Raw genomic sequence first — 26,287 nt, forward strand, 5'->3', positions numbered from 1 at the left:
GATAGAAACATATTACAAGCATGTCTGCATTTGTCTTTCTCTTTTAAGCAAGTAAATATTAAAAATTACTTTCCTACTCATGACTCTGTGTGGCTACAACACAAAGATGGACATCTCAAGTTAGCATGCACGAAATTTTAGTTATGCAGAGTCCAACAGAACAACAACAACTACTAAATCTTTACTATCATCTAAAACTTCAGTTTCTATAAAACAGATATAAGAGACTTCACTCCTTTACAGCAAGGTCACTCACGGAGTAGTGAAGTAACCTGCTGAAGGAGATTCAGTATGTCAGGGGCAGGAGGGAGAATAAAGCGTCGGTCTTCCAAACCTCAGCGCAGCACTCTGCTGTGAGATTACAACAGCCACAAAGAAAGTCTACAGATTTGTTTCGTTAAGGGAAGTTTACAGGACACTCACTTTCTAATGCCCTAACAGTAATACCTGCACCAATACAACATATGAAAACATGTTAAGTTTAACAGGCAAGCCATGCAATATTAAAGTCTTGAGGATGTTATACATCAAGATACTTACAGTAAAACCCAACAGCTGCAGGCAGAAAAGAGAAAAACTGTGTCAACACCAAATCAAGATTTAGATTTTTTTAAAAAAAAAACTTATCAAGAAGTAATACAGTGTCACATCAAAGTTTTTTTTTTTTCCCTCCCTAAAATAACTGCACATTTGTTAAAGCAAGCTTAACAGAGCAGAGGTAAGACTAATTATCCACAGCTCATAATTATGCAGTTACCTGCACAAATATTCAGGGAAGATTCTTAGAGAACGTGTGTAGCGCTCTCATGCAGACAACAAGAAAATGTATTTTCAGTAAAAAAGGAACTTATTTGCCACAAATATTTATGCACAAAACAGGATATATTTGTGCACATCCTTTTTCAGGGGGAAATATTGAAGTTTACATGAAGATAAGTCTTAGCCACAAGGCAGTTTACAGAATATATAATTATGCCTAAAACCTGGAATAGAGAAACATGATTCTGACTTGACATGTTTACATATAGCTGCATATAACAGCAAATACCTCCTGCAGCCACTCCATTATTTTTTTCCCCACTGTTTTTTCCCACAGTAGCAAAAATGGCAGCAACAGACCATAAACCTCAAAACAGCTTTTATTTTTTCAGAAATATAATTGAACAAAATGTCTGCAATAAAGGAGGCATTAATCTTGTTACCTTGGTAGCAATAGTAGTCCTATGCTACCCACAATGCTACTTGAAATATATACTCAAAGAAGATAGGTGGACAGGTCAAGTCATCAGGAGTACTGGCATCAGGAAGAGGTGATACAATGAGAAAGGTGCAGATACGGCCAACCCGCTTCCGCTGGAGCTCTGGTAAATTCCAGTATATAAAAAGACACTTTTGGTGGCAAGATTGCTTCTTCTTACAAAGAAGCATAAGTCTCACATTATAGAAAAAGAGGCTAAAATAGTAGGCAGAAGAGTTTGGAGAGTTTATGCTTTCAGTGAATCTCCAGTTTATATCCATTAGGGTCACAAGATAAACAGGTAACTGCATTGTGCGTGTTTGCAGCCGGTAAAAGATGCAATTTTCCTCCTGAATTAGTTGCCTTAGTCATCATTTGAATCAAGTTAATGCTGCTGTTTTACCTGAAGGATTAGAGAAATCCAGAATGCTAGTCGTAGGCTGCAACAGATCAGGGCTGCTAGACGAGAGGGTCCCAGGAATAGGCATGATCGCCAGGCTGTGCCTGCACTGCCGCGTTCCAACGATGCTATCGTCCTGCGACTGGCTCACGCTACCGTCACTGCAAAACAGGTTTGCTTCTGTTATAAGGAACCTGATGCACATATTCATCTCAAGTTTCACTCAACTTGTGTTTTAATTACACGTTGCAGACCAACTTTCAGAAAATGCACAGAGAAAAGCACATTTGAAAAAGTGTTCACTGGTAGGGAAAATATATTTTGGTCTTTTTCTACAGTTATGGTAGGATGTGCTGCATTAAAAAAAAACAAAAAAAACACACAAGCAATGTGCATATAACAACTGAAGATACTAAGCAGCAATATAACAGTTTAACAGGAAAAACACTACTGTTTTACCAAAAGAGTCTGACACACCTAAACAGTTTTGGAGGCAAGATGCTGAACCGTGTCTTGTCTAAAATTTTCCTGATTCTGTTTCTCCCACCAGATACAGTGTTTGCTTTGATTTTCTTGTTCCCTTTTTCACGTGGAAACATCTGCTCCACATCTCCAGGCATATCTGGGATGGAATAACGGTTGTTTTTCTTTTCAGCAATTTTGGGAATATGTGGAATTCCATTCTTTTCTTGTCCTATCCTGCAAAGCAGCTCTTTGAACACTGTAAGAGACAATAGAAACATTGTGATTTCCCACCACATCGTGAAAACTTCACACTGTATCTTCCTCCTCAACTCTTTTGCTTCCCACATATCGCCCCCCCCCCCCAAAAAAAAAAAAAAAAAAAAAGCCAAAAAGTTACAAACTAGGCAGTGCACTGTGCTTTAATTTTGATTCTATAGGTGGGAGTCATTTCCATCTAAGGGTTTTGCTGTTAGGTTCAATGGCAGAAAGAGAAGCCCTACACATTTAATGAAAACAAACATTCTGCACAGCTTGGCTCACCCAGCTACTTTTGAAATTAGTAAATTTTACAGCAAATTTAATAGGGCTAAACCACCGTTCACTAAAGGCAGCCAATGTTACATTCATATCAATCAGCACAATGTATTTATTGATTGGGTTTCTTTGTTTTGTTTTTCAGTCTTTTAGGTAATGGAATGCAAATGCTTCCTCAAGAATAACTGCAAAAGGGATTGATATTTTCTGCAACCACCTTTCTTTGCTTTTAGCAATACTACTGAAGCAGTATCAAATCTTCTGTTGCATTTACCAATCTGTGCTAGTCTATTACTGACATTTCCAGAAGGTCTCATTCCATGGAAAAAGTAATATTTACATCAAGTTTTTTTCTACATATAAATGGTAAAAACATATTGTTCAAATTGATATATCAAGTCATGAAAATCCTGGGTTTTTTTTAATACATCTTTGAGGTCACTCAAATCAGAAATGCGGTATTTTCTGTTGAAAACAAATAGTGATGATAGGAAAATAGAGTTGTACAGAGCTGATTTTTCAAATTGTCCCTACAAACACAGCAACCTGTGCTTTCTGTATAGAAATTTCCAGTCAAATTGTGCATTTCCACTATGTTACAAAATTTAAACTACAAGCCTTCACAGCATAAATTCAAATATAACAACTGGGATTGTTCACAGAGTGCTAAGTATCTGATGCTGACAATGAAAAAGAGGTAATAGTAAATATCATTGTTGGAAAAAAACAAGAGTGAAGTCATTAAAATACATCACAGAAATCACTTTGGTATTATAACAATGAACAGGAAGAAGAGAGCTCACAATCCACTCATAAATGTACATTGCTTACATTTATTAAGCAAGATGAGCAAACTACCACTGTCTCAGTTATAGTTACGATTTATGCTATTTCATGTTAGTCTAGATCACTATTACCACTTTTGTTTTAAACTTATTTGAAATCATGATATTAGGTTGTGATAATAAACAACTGCTGAGATCTTGAAATATCTTCTATTTGCCTAGTAATAAGCAGAAAACTGTAATTAAACAAAGAAGTTACATAGTAAGGTAGCTGGAGGAACATTAAGACACGAGACCGTCAGAGGGTCTCAAATATAACTATAAAGAAAGGATCTGTCTTGTACACACAGCCTTGTTCTTTCTGCAGCTATGGTTATTTTCTTGCCTGAACAGGATTATAGAAAAAGAGCAGATGGTTTGACTGAGATTTTAGAGAGGTATTTATGTGTTTATATTTGCATCGACAATTAAAAGCCAACATTTATATATCATACTGCTTTTTATATCCCATTTTCTATTTTAGACTTAAAGGCGATTTATCCTATCATTCTCACAGCCATTATAAAAAGTTTTATGAAAGCCAGATTTTACATTTTTGCCGTTTCTTGGCAAAATATTTTGGCCCAGATCCCTTGGCTCCGTTTCAGCTGTATCACATGAAGGGACACTAAAGCCGCTTAAACAGTCATTTGAGGATTTCTCAGGGAGTAAAGAGCTGGTTATGCTGGCTTTGTGCCACCCACTGTGCAGTCCTTGGCACATAAGAATATATCCAAGCACACAGAGGGACAACTAGAGGACTCCTGTGCAATTTTGCACTCCTAGAGCAAGTTGAAAGATGGATGGTATCCTAACGTAGTTCTAAGGTTATAAAGACTGGAATCTTTCTTTTACTTCACACACACACACAGTCTACTCACCAAAAATGTTTGTTTTTACAGTAATGGAGAGATGTGTATTGTTCCTTAAGATTTCCAGAGCTTTTACAAACGTAATGTTCTCAAAATTCTGTCCATTTACTTCCATTATCTTTTAAAGAAAATTAAAAATCGAACTATTAGGAGTTACTATCATAGAGTTACAAAACCAAATGTGATGATACAGATACAGTAAGAACATTTCCAGAAATTATATCACCTTTATAAGACCTGTAGCATGAAAACATTCCTTGCAAAAAAAATATTTTGATCACTTCCAAGAGATCACAAATAAGCGAAGTACTGCATTTCTACATGCCAAATGTTTTTACCAAATTTATCTTCTGTGATAGCTTGACACTCTTGTAATTAGGAATTGCACCTTAATCAGAAATGGTGCATCAGGAGCTGTAGAACTGATACTAGAATCCAAGGCCAGATCTGCAGGTGGTGTGAAGTGTCACTGCTTCACCAGCATCACACTGATGATTTACATTTGATGAGAATCAGAGCCTCTATTAAGTAAAATACAAAGCAGTTCAATGGCTTCTACTTACCACATCTCATTTAAGAAAGTTTCCTAAATTAAGCACAGTTTGGTTTCTTTTCCCATTCTATTGTTTGAACTGTTGAAATATTTTGAAATATTTTGAAATATTTATATATAGAGAATAGTTAATATGTATTTTATTTTGAATACTTTTGTTCAGCCTTAAATTTACATATTAGTCACATGTTTACTGCTAAGTAAACAGTCTAATCTTTTTGTTGGAAACACCACGGTTGGTAAGCTAGAATATGTATTTTTTTAATTAAGGGATTAGTATTTTATTTTCTTTTTTCTTTTTACCTGATCACCACGCTTCAGTCCAGCTTCTGCTGCTTTACTGCCCATTTCTACAGTCTCTACAAAAATACCAAAACCTTTGTCACTTCCTCCAAGGAGGCTGAAGAAGAGCGGCGAGTCTCTAGAAGGTTTTTGCAGGGTAATTTGTCTCCATTTTGCCTTGGCAGCACAAGCAATATTCAGTAATCTGAGATGTCCTTTCATTTTCTGTAACCCAGAAGACACACAAAAGGAATGTAATGTTCCTTTTACTAGGAATGGAAAAAACAAGTTGGGAGGGAAAAAAGTGACAGAGAAAGAACTTATGATCCCAAGTATCCAAATCTTACTAAATAAGCCTCGTCCTCTTCTGCAGTAATACCAAGACACATAAATGAGCACCTTGTGTCATTTTATGTGGGCTTTGTATCTAAATGTGTATTTAAGAATAAACATACCCATGTTAAAAGTCACCTCTAGACAGCTTTCTTACAGACCACAATGCTTTAGCTACTTGTAACACAAGGAAACAAAAATGCTTAGCATTAGAAAGCATGATAGTCATTCTTTATTGGTCTTACCGTATTTTCTAAGTTTTTTTCAAATTCTTCCAGAAATCGAGTCATAGCAGGATCTCCTTCAAAATCATTAAAATGGTTGTTCACCCACAGTAAGACGACTCTGGTAACCTGTGAAAAAGGATTTATATAAAGAAGAAATAAACACCGGTATCTTTGTTTTAATCTGTAAGTAAATAAGAATACAAGAACATGACAACACGCTGCTCAACACAGACTAATCGGTTTAACGAGGAATAACCATCATTCTATTCTCTTTCTGGATTAATGGCCCAGCTTTTCAGATTTAAGCAGTAGTAGTCATTTATACCTGAAATCATCTCTTTGTCTTTAATTGGAGTTTAATGGATTAAAAAAAATACAACAGCAACAACAAACTGGTCACATCACCTAGTACCTACAGCTGTACAAATCCATCTTCAGTTATCTTTTCTTCATGTCATTTATTAAATGCATCTTTTTAAAGCGTCTCAGAGATACAAGGAATATCTCCTTAAGGAAAATTCTAGGAAATATATTGTGATAACAAAAAATCATCTTGTCAGATTTTTCAGTTAAATTTTCTGGCTGCTTTTGTATGTGCTACAGAATTATTTTACCATTCATAATAAAGGCAGTTTGCCAACTATTCTATCCATCCATGTTATACAAAAATGCTTATCTATAGCAGTTTCTCCCTTCTAAAAATAACCTCCAGTTTTATTTGCTGAGATAGATTTATTTTCCTTCCCTTTTTTCCCCTCATGCAAAGTGCCAAACTTCAACTTGCTAAAAATATTACCCAATATACCACTAATTGCCTGTTTGGAAATCAAGGTGTCTCATATCTAAGGTGCTAAAAATCGATGTAAGTAGCCGCCAATTTTACACAAAGAGAAAAACAGCTCCAAAGCACTTCTGTTTTGAGATTTCCCTACGGGTAAATTATTCATTTACATCATGTAGACATTTAGCAAAAAAGCTTTACTAAGAACTACGCTATCTTTTCTAGCTTAAAATATGAGAAATTATAATATTAAAAGAAAACAGTAACTACCAAAATGAACAGCATGGAAAAAAAAGGAATAAGAGAAACAGTAACCATAAAAAAAGACCCCAGACAATTTTCAGTGCACTAACTGTTTTGATAGTCCATTCAGTTTCCCTCAGTTCAAAGCTGGAACATATAAAACTGCTGGCTAAGAGCTTTACTGTCATAATTTTCAACAAAATGTATACAGAGAAAAGTTCCAAACCATTAAAACTTTCCATGCGTATGCACATACGCACACACATAGAGCTGAACCTGATTTACGGAAGCACCTATTTACAGCTGTACCTGCCTTGGTCATAGTTTATTTCAAGTACACAGTTTGTAAAATAAATAAATAAAAATAAATAAATAGAAACAAACATCTGCTCAAACAAAGTGTGCTCCATACACTGAAAAGCCCTACCAAATAAAATTATGCAAAACAAACATAATGCTGCTGGCAAGAACAAAGGTGGTATGTCCGGACCATAAATATTGAATTCCCCTGAATTTCTAGCAGAAAAGGATCAGAGACTGGCATTTACATTTTAAAATTAAATAGAAAAAAAAAAAAAAAAAAAAAAAAAAACATTTCAGAGAGGAGGAACAGTGATATACCTAATTTAGAACAATACACTATACGCATACAACAATATGGAGGAATCTCTCTTGGTACTACATAAAAATATTTTGCTTTAAAATAATTTTAAATAGCTGCAGTATACTATTTATATTTGGAGACATTGTCACTACAAAGAATAATCTCTTAATTTGAAACAAACCTTATCCCTGAGGCTGTCCACTTTGAACCACTCCAGGAGTTTATTCCCAACTTCTAAGGGGCTTGTTAGAAACGTTCTGTACGTTAAAAGGAAATCTTCTATGTAAGTTGGATCCACAATAGAATGCTCTTCTATTAAATGCATGATGAGTCGCTCAGGTGTTGCCTTAAAAAATTAAATACAAGTAGTGATTGACATTTCCTACTACATTCTCTAGCATATCTAAGCACTAAGCCACAGTGTACTCTCTTTTCAAATTTCAGTTATTGTAAACTCAGAGAAAAAATACTAAGGTGGTTAAACTACACTTTTGTATTTCTTCCACTCCATATGTTGCGCATGGGTAATATCTGGCTAGAAAAATTAGTAATGTTCCATAATTTTATTTTAATTAAATGGTTAAGTTCCTCTTCCAGATTAGAGAGGTACAAGTGGTGCTCCCTAAACAAAATCTAAATACATTTGCTGAACAGATCTTGCTTTGTTAAAGGGGTGATAAAACAATATTTGTATAATGTAAATTCTCTCTAATCAAATCTATTGTGCTAAGACAGACAAAGTTGAACATGCATTCTACATTTAAACCAACATTTTATTTATTTTTTATTAATAAAAGAAGGTTTAATAGCTTAATAGAAAATAAAGAACTAAAGAAAATCACCTTGATAACTATGTGCCCTTTCCTGGTCCCGCTGCGATCCAGCTCCCTGTGTTCTTTTACCATAACAATTTCTCCTTCTTCCTCCACTTTATGAGTGTTTTTTTCCACATGGTTCAGTATCCTCCAGTAGTCTTGCTGCGCTATACACACAAACTGCCCCCCAGCAACACAGGATTGTTAATAAAAATCCAGAACATGAATGTATTCCCCCAACCCATCTGTGGGTTGCTTCAGCACCACCTCAGTAGCATCTGATATCAACCCCAGTCCTTCTGCCCACCTACAAAGAGTTTTAAACAGAAAACAAATAGAACCGATCATGAATTTCAGTCTCCAAAAGTTTGAGCTAAATGGACTAAACATATAGAGAACATTAAAGTCTGTAAAAAGCAGAAACGGATATTTTCTATTTAACTACTCTTACTGCATGTCAAGCACGCTTACACAGCATCACTAGGGTGGACTACGAGCTTACACTTCAGCACAAAACAGAAGTTCCTCTTTCTGAGAAACAGTGGTATGAAATAAATCACAGCTACTAGAAGAGTTTAAATACCCACTTCCTTTTTCTCTGCTCTTGGGATAAAGATCATACTTTAGATGAGAGTATTCCATTTTCTTTTCTCAGAGGCTTAAAAACATGAGATAATTGTATAAAATTGTAACCTTACCTGACAATCATCGACTTTGGTTCTAACCACGCCATTCATGTACTGTTTGTCCAGAGAGGGAGTAATTCCAAAACTATTACCCATACAGAGACTCTCGCTTTTCCCATCAGGATAGCTGATTTCCACTGTGCCATTTAAAATAACGTACCAAGAATCGAGCTAGAGGGAATAAAAAATAAATTTTAAAAGCATGCAGCTCATTCAACAACTTTTATATGCTCTTTACTTTTCAATGCTCTTTTCTCAGAGAGGTTTATCCTTGCAGTTGCAGGTCTGTTATTACAGCATAAGTATTTTGCAGTATCTAACTCGTTAAATCGTGTAGTGTAATGCAAGCAAGATGACTAACAAGAATGCATTCAACTTCAAAAGTTCCAGTACTAATTTATAGGGAGTAATGATGATAAATGTATTGTTTTTGAAATAGCTAGAATAATCACTGCAAAATATTTATACTATTTAGTGAGAACGAAGCTATACAGCTATTAAAACAGGACAATTGAATAGTCAACGTCAGAGAAAAGACTAAAATTTTACAATCAAAATGAAAGTCACAGAAAAGAGATTCACACCATCCGGCCCTCAATACGAATTGTATCACAGTTTTGAACAAGACTGTGAAGGAGTTAAAACCATGGTCTTGCCCTGTTCTTACACTCTTCCCCACAGTGCATCCACCTAGTCACCACAGAGGAGAGGCTGGACTACACAATCCAGTGGCATTTCTGGCCATTCCGTGTTTTTTTTTTTTTTTTTTTGTTTTGTTTTAAATCAAAGGACAGAGAGAGGTATCTTGAGATAGCAGTTCAGAGCACCTAACACAGGAGCCTGACCACCTGCAGCACAAACTACAGAATGCTACTTTATGTCTATATTTGATCATATTGAAGTCTTAAAGTTAATAAGGACCGGCAGAACCTGTCAAGTGGATAGGTTGCAGTCTGCAGAGTTTGGATAGGGATCAGGGTAACAGAAGATTTCTCTATTTTTCAGGTGTTGGAGAGGTGCAGAGACAGGAAATAGAGTCCCCCACCCCCAAATGTCCTTGCTAACCTACTACCTATGATGCTCAAATTATGTTGTGTGCAGTAACTTACTTCTTGCCCATCTTCCAGTATGATGGCTCCCGCTTGTTCTACCACTTCAAATATCATCACAGAACAAAGTTCTCTTCTTACAGACATAGTCATGTTTGCAAAGGCAGGGAGCTGATGCATAAATTCCAATAATTGTTCTATTAGACAAAAGAAACATTGATATGAAGACTGCAAGGCCCAGTGCCTCCTTACACTCTTACCTTGACAAGAATATTAAATTCACATACATTTCAATATACCTTATTCTCAACAGGTATATTAAACTTCTTAGCTAAATTCACAGAAGAAACTGCTCCGTGGCAATACAACTGGTATTTGTGCCTGTGGCTAAATTAGCGCAGTAGGCAAGTTATCATCAACAGAGCTAACTTTGCTCTGCTGTCTTGATCATGCTAGGATTGACTATTATAGTAATAATTTAGCTAAATGTAAAAGCACTTCAACTTCAAACTTTTGGAAGAATTAAAAATATTGTTACTATATGGTAATTATAAGCTTGTTAATAGCGTGAAATGATTTCCTGATGTTTAGAGAAGAAATCAGAGAAAAAAAGTACAGCATAACCCAAATTTTACCATTAAACTAATGTCAATTTCTGGTTAGACTTTGCAGTAAATTATTTAAGTCTTTTGCAGTTTAAAATTAAGTATGCCTGAACTGCAGTATTAGTATGTCCTCTTCGATATTTCATAACAAATTCAGCAGTTTCAGGCAGTCAAAATTACCTCGCTACTAATTCCATCCCTATCTCAATAGATAGGATCACTGTAATACTCAACATCTGAACAGTCTCAAAGTCTGTTCTTTTAAAATATTTAGTTTCTCCAAACAAAACTTCTCTCAGGTATTAGAAGAAAATCATTCAATTAACAATATCACTAGAGTAAGACCTTCTCTAAAAGCAATCACTCATAATTACGAGGATATATATTTAACATTATGCATTAAACAAATATCAGATACACGTCTCTTACTGATGTTACCATATTTAGTTTTACATAAAGATTTTCTTTTTCCCTCACCAATATCATCATCTGTTTTATCCGCAGGCTCTTTCTCAAGGCACTCTCGTACAACATCTCTCCCTAGAAGTGGATCTGAAGTTCTGTCAATATCTTCATCTTCTTCTTCTTCTTCATCTTCAGAATCTACAGGTGCTTCTGGAAGACCTGTTAAATCAACATCTCCCATCTCACTTTCTGTAGCCTATAGAGAAGACATTCATCAGACAAAGAGTTCAATGCCTCCAGTTTCATGATTTATGGTCTTATTTTAGGTAGCTAATACCACAAAAATTAAATTCTGTGACCAACAATTTAAATTAGAAATAATAGCTAAACATGCTCCCTTAGCAAATACTTTAAAAAATTAAAAGTTGTACTGAAGTCCATGGAGAAAGGAAGGCTGTATAAATATATACCACTAGCATAAAGTAACACCACGTTACATGAATTATGATCATGACTTTTGAAAACAGAATTGGACCATTTGTTCTCTCTCTTTATTTGTATCTCACTCTTTCCTTCTTCATCCCTCTCCCCCCACTGAACTAGAAGCAACATAATCCCATTAATATTAACTGTGGGACACTGAGGAAAAATGACCAGACTGAGTGACTAAAATTAAAGGGATTTGATCTTGCTTTTCATTTCAGTCTAGTTATATCCCAGAATTAAAATCCATATTATATGTATGTCAGGTTCTGTAGATGCATCTGAAAGGGGGGGAATGAGGACTGTTTTTTCTTCTATTGGCCAATTCTCAGTCTATAGGATTTAGTCTCTCTCACGAATTTATACAAACAAAATAATTTTTCCATAATTCTTGAGAGTCAATAACATTATTAATCAAAAAATAATATAGTTCAGTAACAACACTGGTTACCCAGTGTCTGTAGAAATATTTCCACTGTCATCAATAGATGGCAATAGAGACATCACACTGAGAAGACACATGAAGCAACAGTGAAAGAGAAAGCAGCACTGGCAACAGGAAACAGTCACACAAGACTCATGTAAAGGTTAAATGATTTAATTGCATGAAAATAACTTTCCAAACAGATGGATGGCAAAGGAAAAAAAAAGTACTTTGAAATTTTCAATTTCTACAGAATATTTTCTTAATCATTTCTTTTTAATTTAAGCCAGCATGCAAATCATTTTTCTGTTTGGCTTACATTTTCTGGATTTGAACAAGATACGCCAGGGTAAAGTATAAGGCAATCAAGGAGACATGCAGAAAAATGCATGCTTTTTAAAGAAAAAAGTTTATAATATTTGGTTTTGCCTTAAAAGAAAAGAAAATAAGACAAATCCTCAGGATGCACTGAAGATAAACTAATGCATCACTCTGCATGTCCACAAGTCCCTACAAATAAAGGATTGAGTTTGAAAAAGGCACAATAATATGGGCAATGGTAGAATTTCCATTACTAGATTATGCTATTTTCTAACTTGCTTGTCACTGGTATTTCTGATATGTTCCTGGCAACAACAGCTAAACCTCTGCATTTTATTTATTTTCATTATCCATTAATCAAGTTTATTGAATTTTTATTCTCTTAAAGGTAATCCCCTCAACTAAATATCCAAAATATTCATTTTCCTGAACCATAAAAACCCATAAAAGGTCAAGCAAAGCCATACATGAACAGTAGCAAATACAATGACTTGAACAGAAGATGACAAAGTATTAGGGCTTAACACAGTAGTATTTCTAGCAACTGTATTTTTGCACTAAATTAATAGAAACCTATTCTAACCTTCTATACAGAAATTCCCACTAGCATTGGCATAAATTATGAAGTGGTGAACAAGTTTTTTTTACACAGTAATTTACATAATTTTATTGCAAAAAACACCATTAGTATCACCATATATCCTGATACATGTCAGTCTTGGTAAAATTTTAGAGGCTCAGATCTGAACTGTGCCTATACACTTCATTTTCAGACATCTCTGCAAGTATCAGAAGAGTTGCACCGTCTCCCACAGTAGATTTGAACACTGGCCACTAACACCAACTCCCTGACGTACCTGTAGCGTTTTATTTCCAAACGCTTCTTGGGTACAATCGGAGAAAGAACAGCAGTAAGAAAACGATGATACCCTGGAGCAGAGCCTTTTGAGGTCTAAGTCCATCAGGTACAAATAAATAACCACTGTGAACCTACTTCAATGGCTGAATGTTAAGTAGTAAATAAAATTCAGAAGAATTATTTCACTCTTAAGCTAGAAATATTTCAAACTGAACCATTAACTCAATAAAATTTATTTAGCTTATAGCTTGCCCACCATTTTAAGGGATCTGATCACAAGCTAGTAACTGGTTTGGAGGACAGCTACATCATGGAAAACACTGATTTTCAGTGATTTAATCACAACAGACTGTGTTGCAATTCCCACTCCATATTCTCACATACTTTATGTTGATCTGTTAATGCAACTCAATTCTTTGAGAGATTAAGCAGCATTTTTCTTTCACTGGACAGAAAGATACTGTTTTTCAAACAAAATCTTGGGACTTTCAGCTTCTTCATTTTAATAATTATCTATTAAATCTGAGAAAGGAGGCTTGAATGATTTAACAAATATTTTCTTCAAAGGAAGGTAACGATATATAGGGTTAAATCCTTTTCCTATTACATCACTTCAGCAGCTTATGTAGCTCACACTAACAGTCTTGGAATTAAGCCCAAGTGCAAATTGTGCTTGGAGAGTCTCAGCAGCACGTGATCAGCACAGCTTTTTATTCAAGGACTTTCCTAGCGTTTCTTCATCTGAAGAGCCACAATTCGTATTAGCTTTTCCAGGCAGAGTTAAGCCCGAGCACAGCACTAATTCCCACTTTGACAACCCCAAGCAAAGGTAACAGAGTTTAGGCATGAAGGTTCTTCAGAAAAGTGGTTTTAAAAGACGTCCCTGTGCATCTAGCCCGGGATGCTAAACCAATCTTCTCTCTTCCTCCTTTTCAAGCTACTTCAAGGACGCAAGACCACAGGAAACGAGCGCTTTCCTGTCCTCCAGCAGGGCACGGATGAAACAGCCCGTTCGGCGAGGGCCGCGGTACAGGGGACCGGCGGGACGGCCGGCGCCGTCCCGGCCTCCCCAGCGCGGCGGGCGCGCGGCGGCGGCGGCGAGAGCCCCCCGCGTCTCGACGGCTACGTGATGACCCCTCCCGGAGGGCCACCACCGGCGAGCAGTCAGCTATTTGGTATTAGTTAGGTATTTGCCCGCCGGGAGCAAGAGCAGATCCCTGCGTTTCCACCGGGCCACGCGCGCGTTCACGGACACCGGCAGAACGGGCCCCGAGCGCAGAGGTGGCCCCGAGGCGGGCGAGCAGGCCGCAGCGGCGGCTCCCAAGCACAAGGCGCCAGCGCCGCCACGGTCTGATACCAACCTTGTCCTCAGCAGAGAGGTTCACGAGCCTCTAATCTACGCAATGCCCCCAAAGGCTCCAATCCGCTGATTTTACGCCAGTACAGGTTTTCAGGATTGGGTCTACAGGGCAAAACCATCTATTAACAAGGCAGTGGGAACAGACTCAAGTGATACCCATGTGATACGCAAATTAACGTGTTTAACTAGACCAAAAAACGTTTGCCAAAATCTGATCATGCAGATGTCCTGCAGACTGACCTCAAGAGTAGCTTTTTCAATTTTTATATATATACACACACACGTATAGTTACGCATTCCACTACAAATTGTGCAAGAACACACATTGGCAGAAGAAAGCACCAGCTACATGTACTCCATGAGGAGCTCTTATTTCATAGCCGGTAGGACTTCTCAGCCGGCAAAAAGGCACGTAAATAAACGATCACAAGCTTCTGTCCAGCACAAGGTGGTCCCCAGGTGTCACACTGTTTCCTTGCCTGGAGTAGCTGAGCAACGCCAGGTCAATTATGAAAAATTTAAGCTAAAATTTAAACTAGTTGCAAAGGGTACGGTTCCTTTAGTCAAAGCTAGACTAATTCCAGAAAACTCAGAGTCAAAAGTAGTAATGAAATCACCTTAAAGCACCCTGCAATTTACTATGGGTAATAGATTTTTTTTTTTTTTAAGGCAAACTCAGCTCTTCATAGAAAGAATTCAGCTGTCAGTTTGCTACAATTATTTTTTTGTAGAATATAGCCTTTAAACACCACAGACATTTGGTTTCTAGAGAGGCAAAATGCATTTCCTAGTCACTAAAGAGGCTCTTCCTACCAAGAAACACCGTTCTTAGGAACACGGTGGCACCCAGGGCCCGGGACAGGCCGCAGTGGGCACGGGGCTACGCGACGCAGAGCGAGCCTCCCCCTCGAACGCCGCGCTGGCGCGACTCCGCCGCTCCCGGGAGCTCGGGCAGGGCTCGCAGATGATTAACACTTATGAAAAGGGTACGACAATAAAGTACAGAAATATAAACTATACGAGAACATACTCCTCAAAAAAAAAAAATCTAAAAAGACTTAAGATTTTAATTATTGCAGACCAAATAAGGAATTGCCTAATTGAGACTTAGGCATCTTAATTCTGTTCTTTAATAACTTTGTGTGACAAACACACGGCTTTGATTACGTATTTTAGTGCTCATGATTCCTGATGAGACCTGCTATCAAGAGCATTTTTCCTTCTCTCATGCCAGTTCTATCAGGTGGAAAAGTGCCTAAACCTTTTTTCAGAGCTGGCGGAAAAATCTTGAGTAAGGTCCCCTCCCTGATGTATGTTTTATAGATGATCCATTTTAGTACCAAAATCTTAATCACAACTGGAATTATTGCTGTGCCCTATTGTTGCTGCCCACAAATAATATTCACTACCAAAGCGACAGCAAGAATAAAAAAAAAAACGAAATCAAAATTGACAAAACCAAATAGGTAAGAAAAAATAAATGAGAATTTGTCAGTCTAAGAAGGGCAGCAGAGAAAGGCATTGCAATGTGTTGATACAAACAACTAATTCATTAAACTACGAAAGAGCAAAAGACAGGTGTTTTCTCTATGTAATACCTGTTGAATTATTTTCCCCCCTGAAGACACCTATTACACATCACAGGGGCAGTTTGCAGAAGTTACAATCTCTCATTTCAACCATTGCATGTAACCACATAGCCTCCCCTGTTTCCGTCTATACACTATAGCATGTTTTTGCTATTTTTTTCAAAATATTGCATATATTTTGAAACTAAGCATATTTTAAGATATGGGTTGCAAACAACCTATAGTGATAGAATCTAAAAAAAAACCTATATGCAAATTTAATAAATTGTTTTTAAAATTAAAAGCATACATATTGTATTTATTTTTTTAAAAAAATCCTTTAACAATAAAAAATTCACCGCTCTACAGTTTTCTAAGCAAGTTGGATTTGCAATGCACATGTTTGGAAGTTTTACAGACTGAAAGCTCCATGAGGAAGCGCGGAGGGGAAGATACCTTCATTCATTTGTTTTCATTGGTTTGTGCAATTAAGTCAGGGTTTAATATAATATGTTCACAGCAGTGTTGAAGGCAGTCCTCTTTTTCTGCTGACCTCACCTTATGCTTTATGGTCATTTCCTGCTTAACATCCTGGACCGAGAAGCAGCTGGAATAACTGAAGCCACATTTCACACTATTGATGAATACAGTGTATATAGGATGAACAGAAATCTTTTCAGATTTGAATTAAAAACACTGTTTCATTTATTATTCTACCACTCTGATCATATTTCCTAATTTCTGAAATCACATTTGCACTTCTTACTGCATAAATTAATATTAACATACTACTAATTCAAAAAGACATTTCAAGTCTATATTAATCATAAAATTACTCAAAAATACTTTTCCTTTGCTAACATTAATGATACATCTACAGAATTTGTCATGTAATAGATATGAAGCTGACTGCAAAAGCAAAGCATCATTTTCCAAATACTTTTATGAAAAGCTGTATTTTAAGGTACCAAAAATATTTTCTGCTAATGAGCCAATACACTATACTTAAAACATACTCTTATTGACCGTCAAGAGAGTTTCTCTATCATCTTAATATAAATATGAATTTTGAGGAGAACATCCCTTTTTATTCTTTCAGATTTCAAAATTTGCCGTATGTAAATTATGCGCATCACTGCACATAATGCTGTCTGAAATACCATGCCACAACATTAAGCCATATGCATCAATATACTTAAAACTGGATGACAAACAATGAATAGCTTCTCCCAAAGCTTTGTAACTGTTATAATTAGGGCAATAAACCCCATAAAGAACACAGCATCTTTTCCTAAGTTAATATTTGCACATTAAACATACAAGGGCTACATGTGAAAAATACACAGAAAAATTAAAGGGGTAAAAAAAAAAATCTGGGTTTTTCATTTATTTATTTATTGGCATGTCCGCTGCATCTGTTTCTTCATCTATAGAGTTCAGCAAATGCTCTTCAAAACATCATATATTGCTGCAGTGTACCACCACTTTTGAAGACTTCTCATGAGACTGACAGTGGTGAAGCCGCCTCAGATATCCCCCCGGCTGGCCGGCACGGCCAGCAAACCCCCCGTCATCGGGGCTCCCGCCAGGACGCAGGGCAGGGTGAGCCTGTGCCACTGAAAAGGCGACTCCTACCTGAAAAGTCCAGTTAATGGAAGTCCACGCTTGTTTTTACACTAATAAATTATTAATTTGTCTAAGTATACCAAACACATTTCACCACTGTTTATAGTGCCACTTAGTTGTTTAATACACTACTCTATTTCTTTTATTAACGTAATTCTTATCTAACAGCTATGCTTTTTCGGCATTTTCTGAGAAGTAAATGTATAACATTTCAAACATGCTAACTACTCAGGACAGAGCATTCACTTATTACTGGATTGATATTTTCTTTACCTATACTGTATTTTAAGCACTTTTTCACTTGGAACAGCCTCTCCAAATCACAGCAAAGGATGGTCAAAGAAAACAGTCTATCAGCTTCCATATACGAAATTTCAAGGAACCATACCCAGACTAGTTCTGGTGGTTCTGACTAATTATTTTCTGAGCCTACAAAACTAATTTGAAAAGCCACGATACTGCACAGTCTCCCAACACTGCGAAATCAGAGCATTCAGGGAGCATTTTAAAGGGACTCTCAGGGATGCAAGTTATTCCAGAACTCTCCATCAGCAAACAAATCTAAAGAATTAAGACCTACACTGGCATGAGATAATACATTAAACTGAACAGAAACTCATACAGATGGTCAATATTCTAAAAGATTTTTTGGTTTTAATGTTTTATCTTTAAAACTAAATAGCAACAGTTTGCTGTAAATCAGCTGTATCACTAACCTCTGTTTCTGATACAAAAACACTAATCAGAAGTATGCAAAGAAAGGGAACAGGTATCTAAAACCCAGTTACATCCGCATGATACTAAACAGTTGCTACATACTCAGTATTAAAGCCAAATCCCAGTTTAGAAGTGGAAAAGCAGCACAAGCACCAATCAAAACAAGCCCAAGACACGCACCTTCCTCAACCAGAAAGAGCAAACCCCCAAAACTCGCCCTGCCCAGGCAGCTTTTGTTCCTTTACAGAGGATTAAGGATCAGAAAATCATGAATTCACGTGCTGAGGAAGTTGTCTCTGGATTTTACTCAACTTCTAATTCATAAGAAGCAGCACTAGAATCTTTACAGTCAGCCTCTGCAGAAAGTACATTTGTTACCATGCTTTTGTTTTTAGAACAGAACATTTTATTAACAATAAAAGCAAATAGTCAAGGAACGTATTTGACTGAAATGTGAGAATTTCATGAAAATTGTTCCATTTCAGAAAGCCCCCCTCCCTGCGTATAAAGATGTGAAGAGCAAACGTGCATGCCTCTCTAAAAAGAGCCTTATGAGTTTGTTTCACTTCTTCCCAGCTCCTGCGGTGGTAAATCAGCCAAGCAAGACAGACATACGCGGAAGTGTCAAGGAGGGAATCTTGGTTAAACAGCCACTGTTCTTATTTAGAACATTTTGAAACAGTTTTCTTGCTTCCAGCCAAAATTTAATGGAAACAAGATATTCCCAATATTATCAGGGAAATAAACTAGCAAAAGGGGGGGAAAAACTAGGGAAAAATACAAGCTGCAAAGTAAAAATAAGTCTTCACTGTGTGTAATATGGCACTGAACAAACTAGAAAAATTCTTTCCATATGCAAGTCTGACATGAAACAGCATAGAGATCTGCTAGCGGCACATTTATTTTATTGTATGCTGTATTGTATTCCACTCATTTTTCATTGCAACGTATTTTTAAACAATATAAATGACAATTTATTAGTATGTAGTAAGACTATAATGAAGCAGATCACTAATCTTAAGCTCCAAATCCTTTGATCACTATGGTCTGGTCACTCGCACCTAACCCATTGCTAAAGACATCTGTGGCAGGGAAGAAAAATGAAATTAAAAATAAAGTATGACTTGCCATCAGAAGAACATACACTTATTACAGAAACAGTTTTAAAGGTTCTGTGCAAAAGGGTACAAACTTCAACAAAACTCCAGCAGACAGCAGCAAAAAACAAATGTGTGCAGGGGAAGTTTGACCTCACTTTTCCTGATAAACACCTGGAACTACAGCAACGCACAATGTTACCCATACCAATCAGGAACAGCAAAATGCATTTTCCAACTGGAAAAAGAGAGAAAGAAAAAAAAAATAACAATTGGAAAGAAAAATGCAATTTTACCTGATAAATATCAGACAGGCTGCTGCTCCCAGAGTCACTGGCGATGCTGCATCCAGACTGGCTCGAAGGGACATGAGTCACCTGAGGGTGAGGATTGTCTGTAAGATGCATCTTGGTAAGATCAGCTGGAAGCTGTAAATAAAATGGATTTGGGGAAAGGGAAGAAAGAGAAACATGATGTACAAATCTGATCTGAAGACATCATTATTCATAAAACTATTGTTACACATTGGAATATCCTCCTACAACTTGATGTATATTTTGAGGAAATGTCAAATTAGACGAAACTTGCCCAACCACTTTTCGTAACATATTACAGATAAACGTACACATCTTTAGTATGCATCTCAAGCAATGGTCTAGGCTCTTTGCAGCCAGGTGGCATACACCAACACTATTAAGAGTGCATAAAATGGCAAATAGCCAATGGCAGCCAAATAGCTCACAATCTGGAAAAAACATTAGTTTCAACAACAACAACAAAAAAATAGAATTCATGTCTACAAATAAGAGTTAAATGTCTTTTAACTAAGAATAACCTTAAAAAAACATCAATCCAAAACAAAGCATAGTGTACTTTAAATAAAAGCTATAGTCTATAAAATGCTTTAAATTGCCTTTAAGAAAATGAGTACACAGGAGGAACATTATGCATTTCCAGTATGCACTACAGTACTATTTTATACATCTATCTGTAAGTGAGCACATGTATACAGATAGACAAACGTTAGTGCATGACTGAAGCTCACAAACATGTTCTTTTTAACCAAAAAAGCTGCAAGAATTAGTAGTATGATTTGAAGAATCAGAGCCACATGGAATACTAGAAAATAACCAGGCCTCTAATTCAGTTGTTCATTTATTTTTTCATTTATTTTTCCAGTATTGTTTAAATTTACATTCAATCACATGGAAAAAAGTTTTATTATTTTTACAAGGTTTTCCTTTAAAAAGTGTTGTGACACAAGAGCAAAAAAATGCCACTATGACAGCACCAAGTTACAATCAAAACGCAAAGTTTGTTCTCTTGCAAAACAAACAAAACTCCAAACAAACATATCATTCTCTAGATATTCAGTCCTACTAATTAAAAGATAGCATTGTACAAATGTTATTAGTCCAATATCAGCTTTGTAAATATTAACTTAGGAGAAGTGGAAACCAGACCTTGGAATCACACTTCTGATGTCCATTTTTAAAGAGCTCACAGATACTAAATGTATGTTCACATATTCACTGAAATCTTAAGTGGTGCAATTGCTCTCTCCAGCCCCCAAATAAAGTCAAGAGTACCCTCCAACATATTAAACATATTTGGATTTTCAAAATTGTTATGAAGAGCATGGGGGATGCTGTGACACCTGTAATACCCAATTGCATATTTCTGTTCAAGCCCGATTAGCCTATGGGCCCTAAAACAACCAACCCCACTACCTCCAAGGTAACGACATGAAAGACTCTAATCCTGCTTTTTAACATGACAACAGTTATGTTATTCTGGTTTTATATATGTTTTATTTGCAAAAAAAAAAAAAAAGCATAAAATATCTGACCTGTAAATTAGTATCTTTCTATTCACATGTTTTTGGAAAGGATTATTTCTTCTTCTTTTTTTTTTTTTTTTAATTTGAAAAGAAAACTCAAAATATTGCTAAATAGTGAACTTGCTCCAAATATAAAGGAAACATTGCACTTTGAAGACTATGTTTAGGTATCAAAAAGTTTTATAGACCGAAAGATCTATTTTCAGTATTTGGGAACGGTAAGAAGGTCAAACCACTCAGCTGACAAAACCCAGCACACTGGCCAAAGGTACGCGTGCTGGCTGCCAGCTCGTGTACGCTGCGACACGACCTCTTCAACAGCAGCAGCAAGAAGTATTAGAAGTGGAGCAGGAAAGTAGAGGTTTCATTTCAGTATAGGGCACTAGACAGTCACTTTTTAAATCCAAATGAATACTTCTTACAGGGCACTTTTTCTGCATCATATACAGAAAAAAACCATCAAAATTCAGTTTACTACTTCTCAGGGGCACGTGGGAGAACGGGTTACATTATCCCGTTACGTTATCTTCCTTACACGTCCCCCAAGACCCGGACGTTAGCTAAGCCGCTGACGTCTCGGCGACCACCGAGCGCGGGGCTCAGAGAGCCTCTCCCTGGCCGCGCACGCTGCGGGGTCGCTCCCGCGCGCCGCTCCGCGCCGCAGAGCCCTGCGCGGGCCGCGGGCAGCCGCGCGCTCACCACGCGGGGCGGAATCCAGCGGTGACCTCGCAGCTGCTAGCAAACGCCTGACCCGGCTGCTCAGCGCCACCGAAGAAGTTTTGCGGGCATGCAACTTTCACAATACGCCTTGAGGACCAACTCAAGGCACCGACACCCTCCCCAAACGAGCCCTAACAGAGTCGTAAACCGCATCGCAACAGCTATGCGTCCCTCCTGCCGGCAGTCACATTAGTGTCCACTGCTCATACAGCACGCAGGCATTTGTGATGTTCGTGCTGGACTCTGCAACAGCGTGTTTCAAAAGACACTTAATGCAGGTTATATGTAAGGAAACAGTGCAATCTCTCTTGAAATTTGAGAGAGAGAAGCTTTATTTGAGCCAAGTGACCTTTAAAGTGCTGCTTGCCACTCTACTCAATCTCCCAGAATAAATCACAGCTTCCGTCTCCTGGATGTCATTTTTATTACCCAAACTGATTGTTCCTTCTTTCAGAGCTCGCTAAGCAGCAATCCACGGACACGGTGTTTTTGCAGCAACATGAAAGCGGATGCAGGAACGACTTGCTGGCTGCAGTAATAAAGTTGCTGAAAGTGCTTTAAAATTCTCTAAGCTACGGGTGAAAAAATACTCACTCATTACCCAGTTAGAATTGTTTATGAGAGAAACTTAGAGAAACGTCAGTATCTTTAAAAATTGTGCATTAAGGAATCAAGTTCAAAATAGTAATGTTCACCTACATGTCCACACTGTAAACTTCTAGAAGCAGATGTAAATACCTCCATCGCGCTCTGACTAGTTGTGGGCCTAATAGCCACCAATACGAAAAACCTGGATATTCATGAAATTCTGATAAGGTCTCATACAAAAGTGGACTATTTACATGTCACATTAAACAATAATATTGTTTTTCTAAAGTCACAATTTGGAATAAAAATATGAATGCATCTGATTTCTTAAAACACCTGGTCCTTAATTTGCTCTTATGTACATTACAGTTACTGACCTTTTCTAACAAATAGATATTTAACACACACACACACACACACACACACACAATAAAAATGCCATATTGTGGTTCAGAGTCGCATGTGAAAGGAAGTCAAGAAAATAGAAGTTACAGTCTGCACAACCACCTACTTCTGCTGCCCTCCCACAGAGTTAGGAAAATACAATCGGTGATTACTCTGAAAAAAAATGAGTCAATGCTGCAATTTGCAGCATCTTTTTTAAAATTCCTTATGTGAGCTACTGAGAAAAGGAAAGGAAGACACACTGCATCTCTCGAAGCTTGTCCTAATGGTAACAGCATTGCGCTTTGCCACGCGAATCCCAAAGTGACAGCAGCCTGGACTTCTTTCCACTAAACATATGCACACGAGCTTTCTGAAGCTGGTACACATGGTGCTCGGAGATGAAAACTGGCATCGCATCCCATGCGCTGGGACAACAGCTGAGGCCTGCTAACGGAGCCGTAACGCTGGGAAAACAGGGAGAAGGCGGAGGAAATCAGAGCGGAAACCAGCCCCGAGTTACAGTTACTGAGAACGACATGCACAGAACGCTGCACTCTGCCCACGGCCACCTGGAAAACGCCTCAAGGTGAAGATGCCCCAAGGTCCACCAGGAGCCTGGCTTTGGCTGTCAGTTTTATGAACACAGCAATCAAGCACTAAAGCAACGGGCAGCAGCGCTCCCGTGTTACACGAGCACGGAGCCGTGCCAGAGCACCCTCTGCTCCCCAACGCTGGCCCGTTAAACCAGGGTCACGTGAAAAACCTCCAGAAGCCCCAAACCTCTCACGCCCCTCGCTGAAAACGCCATACAGAGCCTCCCAAAGTCCAGGAGCAGTATGTGTAAGAGCCGTTTCTGCTATTGGGACGGGAGGAAAGCTCAGGTCCTGCGGGCAGGAGATCGCAGGGGCCAGTCCACTGACAGGTGCCAATGGAGGGAGACAAGGCTGAGGAGCAGTGCTGGAGCTGTCTGCCAAAGGGACGGAGCAGAGGAAAAGGACTCCCTGGAATGACAAACAGCAGTGGGACAGCATAAAAACGGGCCATGGGAGAGAAGCAGACCTGTTCTCATTTTCCTTGGATACCTGCTGAGGCTTTTGCTATGGGCACCATCTATCTCAACTTCTCCCTTCAGGGGGGCGCATCAGCCTGACCATAACAAAACAAAGCCGTACGGACCACTTTGTTAGGGAAAATTGTTATTGTTAGCTAGAAATGGTTAAAGAGGAAAGAATAATCAAAGAATACGAGAAAGCTGAGTAATACAACATAAAAGCTGTAAGCAGGGCTCTTTAAATGCAAGCAATTTATAGTCTAACAGCACATAAATTTGTCAGATTCATAAATCCAATATTCTGTTCCAAAATTATTGATTTCCTACTTAACCATTCAAAACGTGATGCATTTCAATTATTTATTGTAAATAATACTTTTCTCATTCAGACTACGGAATGGCATGGAGGAAGTGAGCAGCAGTAACTCAGGATTACTTGTGAAAATGCAAGGTCTGGTGAGCCGATCCTCCCCTGAGTCTACCTCTACCTTTTCACTTTTCAACAAGGTATATTGCAAAGGATACTTGATTTCCCCCCTGCCCTCAACAGGCAATCAGGACATCTTGGTCTAATATCAAATTACAGCTTTCTAAAACTAGTTTGCAAACAAGGGCAGAACAATGACACAAGGATTGGAGACTGCTGACGAGTTTTTGGGTTCCTAGCCAAAAGACTAATGCGCTAGTGCACCAAATGTGCCCGGAGATGCTCTTCTGGCGCAAACAGAGCCACTATGTTGTATTTCACACAACACAAACTCTTAAAGAGACGTGCAGCTGCTTCTCCCCTGTCCCAAACAATAATAATAATAAAATCCTCAGACTTATCCTCCAAATCTAACAGCCACCTACAAATATCTATACTGAGAGAGTGAGCAAGACAGCGAGAGTGTCAGTCTATAGGAAGGGCTAATCTACTCAGACTTCATTTTCTTCAGCTTTGCATTGGCTTTTCGTATAATCAATGACATCCAAAACGTTTTTCATGTCATAAAAAAGTGGGTTAAAAGAACTGATTTCCATCTCAAAGTGGAGAGATTTCACAGCACTGTGGCATTTGCTAGGTCTACAAAGTAAACCCTTCGTCTAAATTATTCATTTAACCATATGTGCTCCTCAGCTACAATGCTGAGCATAAAGGCAAACATTCGTCATCATTGAAAGAAAAGCTATATATATATATGTATGTATATATATAAAAATATACATACATATATACACACATACACACACAGATTGTAAAAATTACTGTATTTTAAAAGTGTACTTAAAACATTTTCATCTAAAATGTTTTTTGGAAATAATTCTGCTTATAGATTTTACTACAGCAATAAGGCAATTAGCTACAGTATTTTTCAATGAAGATTAAGTACATTTTCACATTTAAATCATTGCTTTCTGCATCTTCCTGAAAAGTTTAATAAGCTTACTTTGTTCAAAGTAAAGCAATAATGGTAATTCCAACAGTTCCAAAAAATATTAAGCAAACATGTGCTTTAATTGCTGCTTATTTATATGTAGCCAGATGTTGCCTCTTTGTTTATAGTTCAACTTTCATGAATGGTTAAGTACTACACTAAAACGAACCATAATCTAGAAGAAAAATTCAGTTGAAGTCCATATAACAATTTAATTCTAGATTTTCCAAAACTAAGGAGTCGTCATAATCCTGTCTTGTAAAGAGACAGCAGCAGTTAATTCTGACAGAAGTAACACTCCCCGAATGCGAGTAAGCATTTGACTGCTCTGAAGTGCCCGCGACAGGCGAGGAGCCCAGTGCTGCCGCTGCTGACCACGGGCCGCGGTACCGACCCGGCTGTGCAGTGACCAGAAACCCGTGGCGTATTCAGGTTTCTCGGGGACCGAGGAACATCAGAAGTGAACAAATCACTATGTGTGAAAGTGGCCGGTTAGCTCCCTTTCCAGCAAGGGGGATGTAGCATTCATCGCGACTACCGTCCTGCAAAGTCACCCTGGGGAGCACTTTCCCTCCAGCCACAAAACACTTTGCAGCCTCTGTGACCACACTGACCTTTAAAAAGAACGAACTGTCACCCCATTTTCAAGCTCTCCAGTTCGACAGACTGAATTGCATGCTCAGTCACATTTGAAAGCACCTAATTTTCTTCAAGATACCTGGCTTGGGGGTGGGGGGGTGTCTGATAATCAAAGATGAAGGAAGATATCAAAAATTGTCAAGCTATTAAGGACACACATGTCTGAATGGAGATTTCCCAACTAGCACTCATTTTCTAGAGTTAATTAATAATTTAAAATTATCTAATAATTAATTTAGCGCTGCATTTATAATCATATCTACACCTATGGCTA

General features: G+C 37.8%; 1 protein-coding gene across 3 annotated transcripts in view; it reads right to left on the reverse strand.

Moving 5' to 3' along the window:
• RAPGEF6 (Rap guanine nucleotide exchange factor 6) overlaps positions 1-26,287 on the reverse strand; it is a 135,238-nt gene that overhangs the window by 34,705 nt on the left and 74,246 nt on the right. For all 3 annotated transcript variants that reach the window (XM_062587800.1, XM_062587799.1, XM_062587801.1), the window contains exons 7-17: positions 19,667-19,798; positions 10,988-11,171; positions 9,966-10,102; positions 8,869-9,027; positions 8,198-8,350; positions 7,537-7,701; positions 5,746-5,853; positions 5,189-5,392; positions 4,342-4,450; positions 2,115-2,358; positions 1,641-1,798 (exon numbers count right to left, since the gene is read on the reverse strand). In XM_062587800.1, the coding sequence (XP_062443784.1) occupies positions 1,641-1,798; positions 2,115-2,358; positions 4,342-4,450; positions 5,189-5,392; positions 5,746-5,853; positions 7,537-7,701; positions 8,198-8,350; positions 8,869-9,027; positions 9,966-10,102; positions 10,988-11,171; positions 19,667-19,798 (1,753 nt within the window). The remainder of the gene's footprint in view (positions 1-1,640; positions 1,799-2,114; positions 2,359-4,341; positions 4,451-5,188; positions 5,393-5,745; positions 5,854-7,536; positions 7,702-8,197; positions 8,351-8,868; positions 9,028-9,965; positions 10,103-10,987; positions 11,172-19,666; positions 19,799-26,287) is intronic.

The sequence above is a fragment of the Rhea pennata genome, chromosome 14 (genome assembly GCF_028389875.1).
Source record: "Rhea pennata isolate bPtePen1 chromosome 14, bPtePen1.pri, whole genome shotgun sequence".
NCBI classification, from domain to species: domain Eukaryota; kingdom Metazoa; phylum Chordata; class Aves; order Rheiformes; family Rheidae; genus Rhea; species Rhea pennata.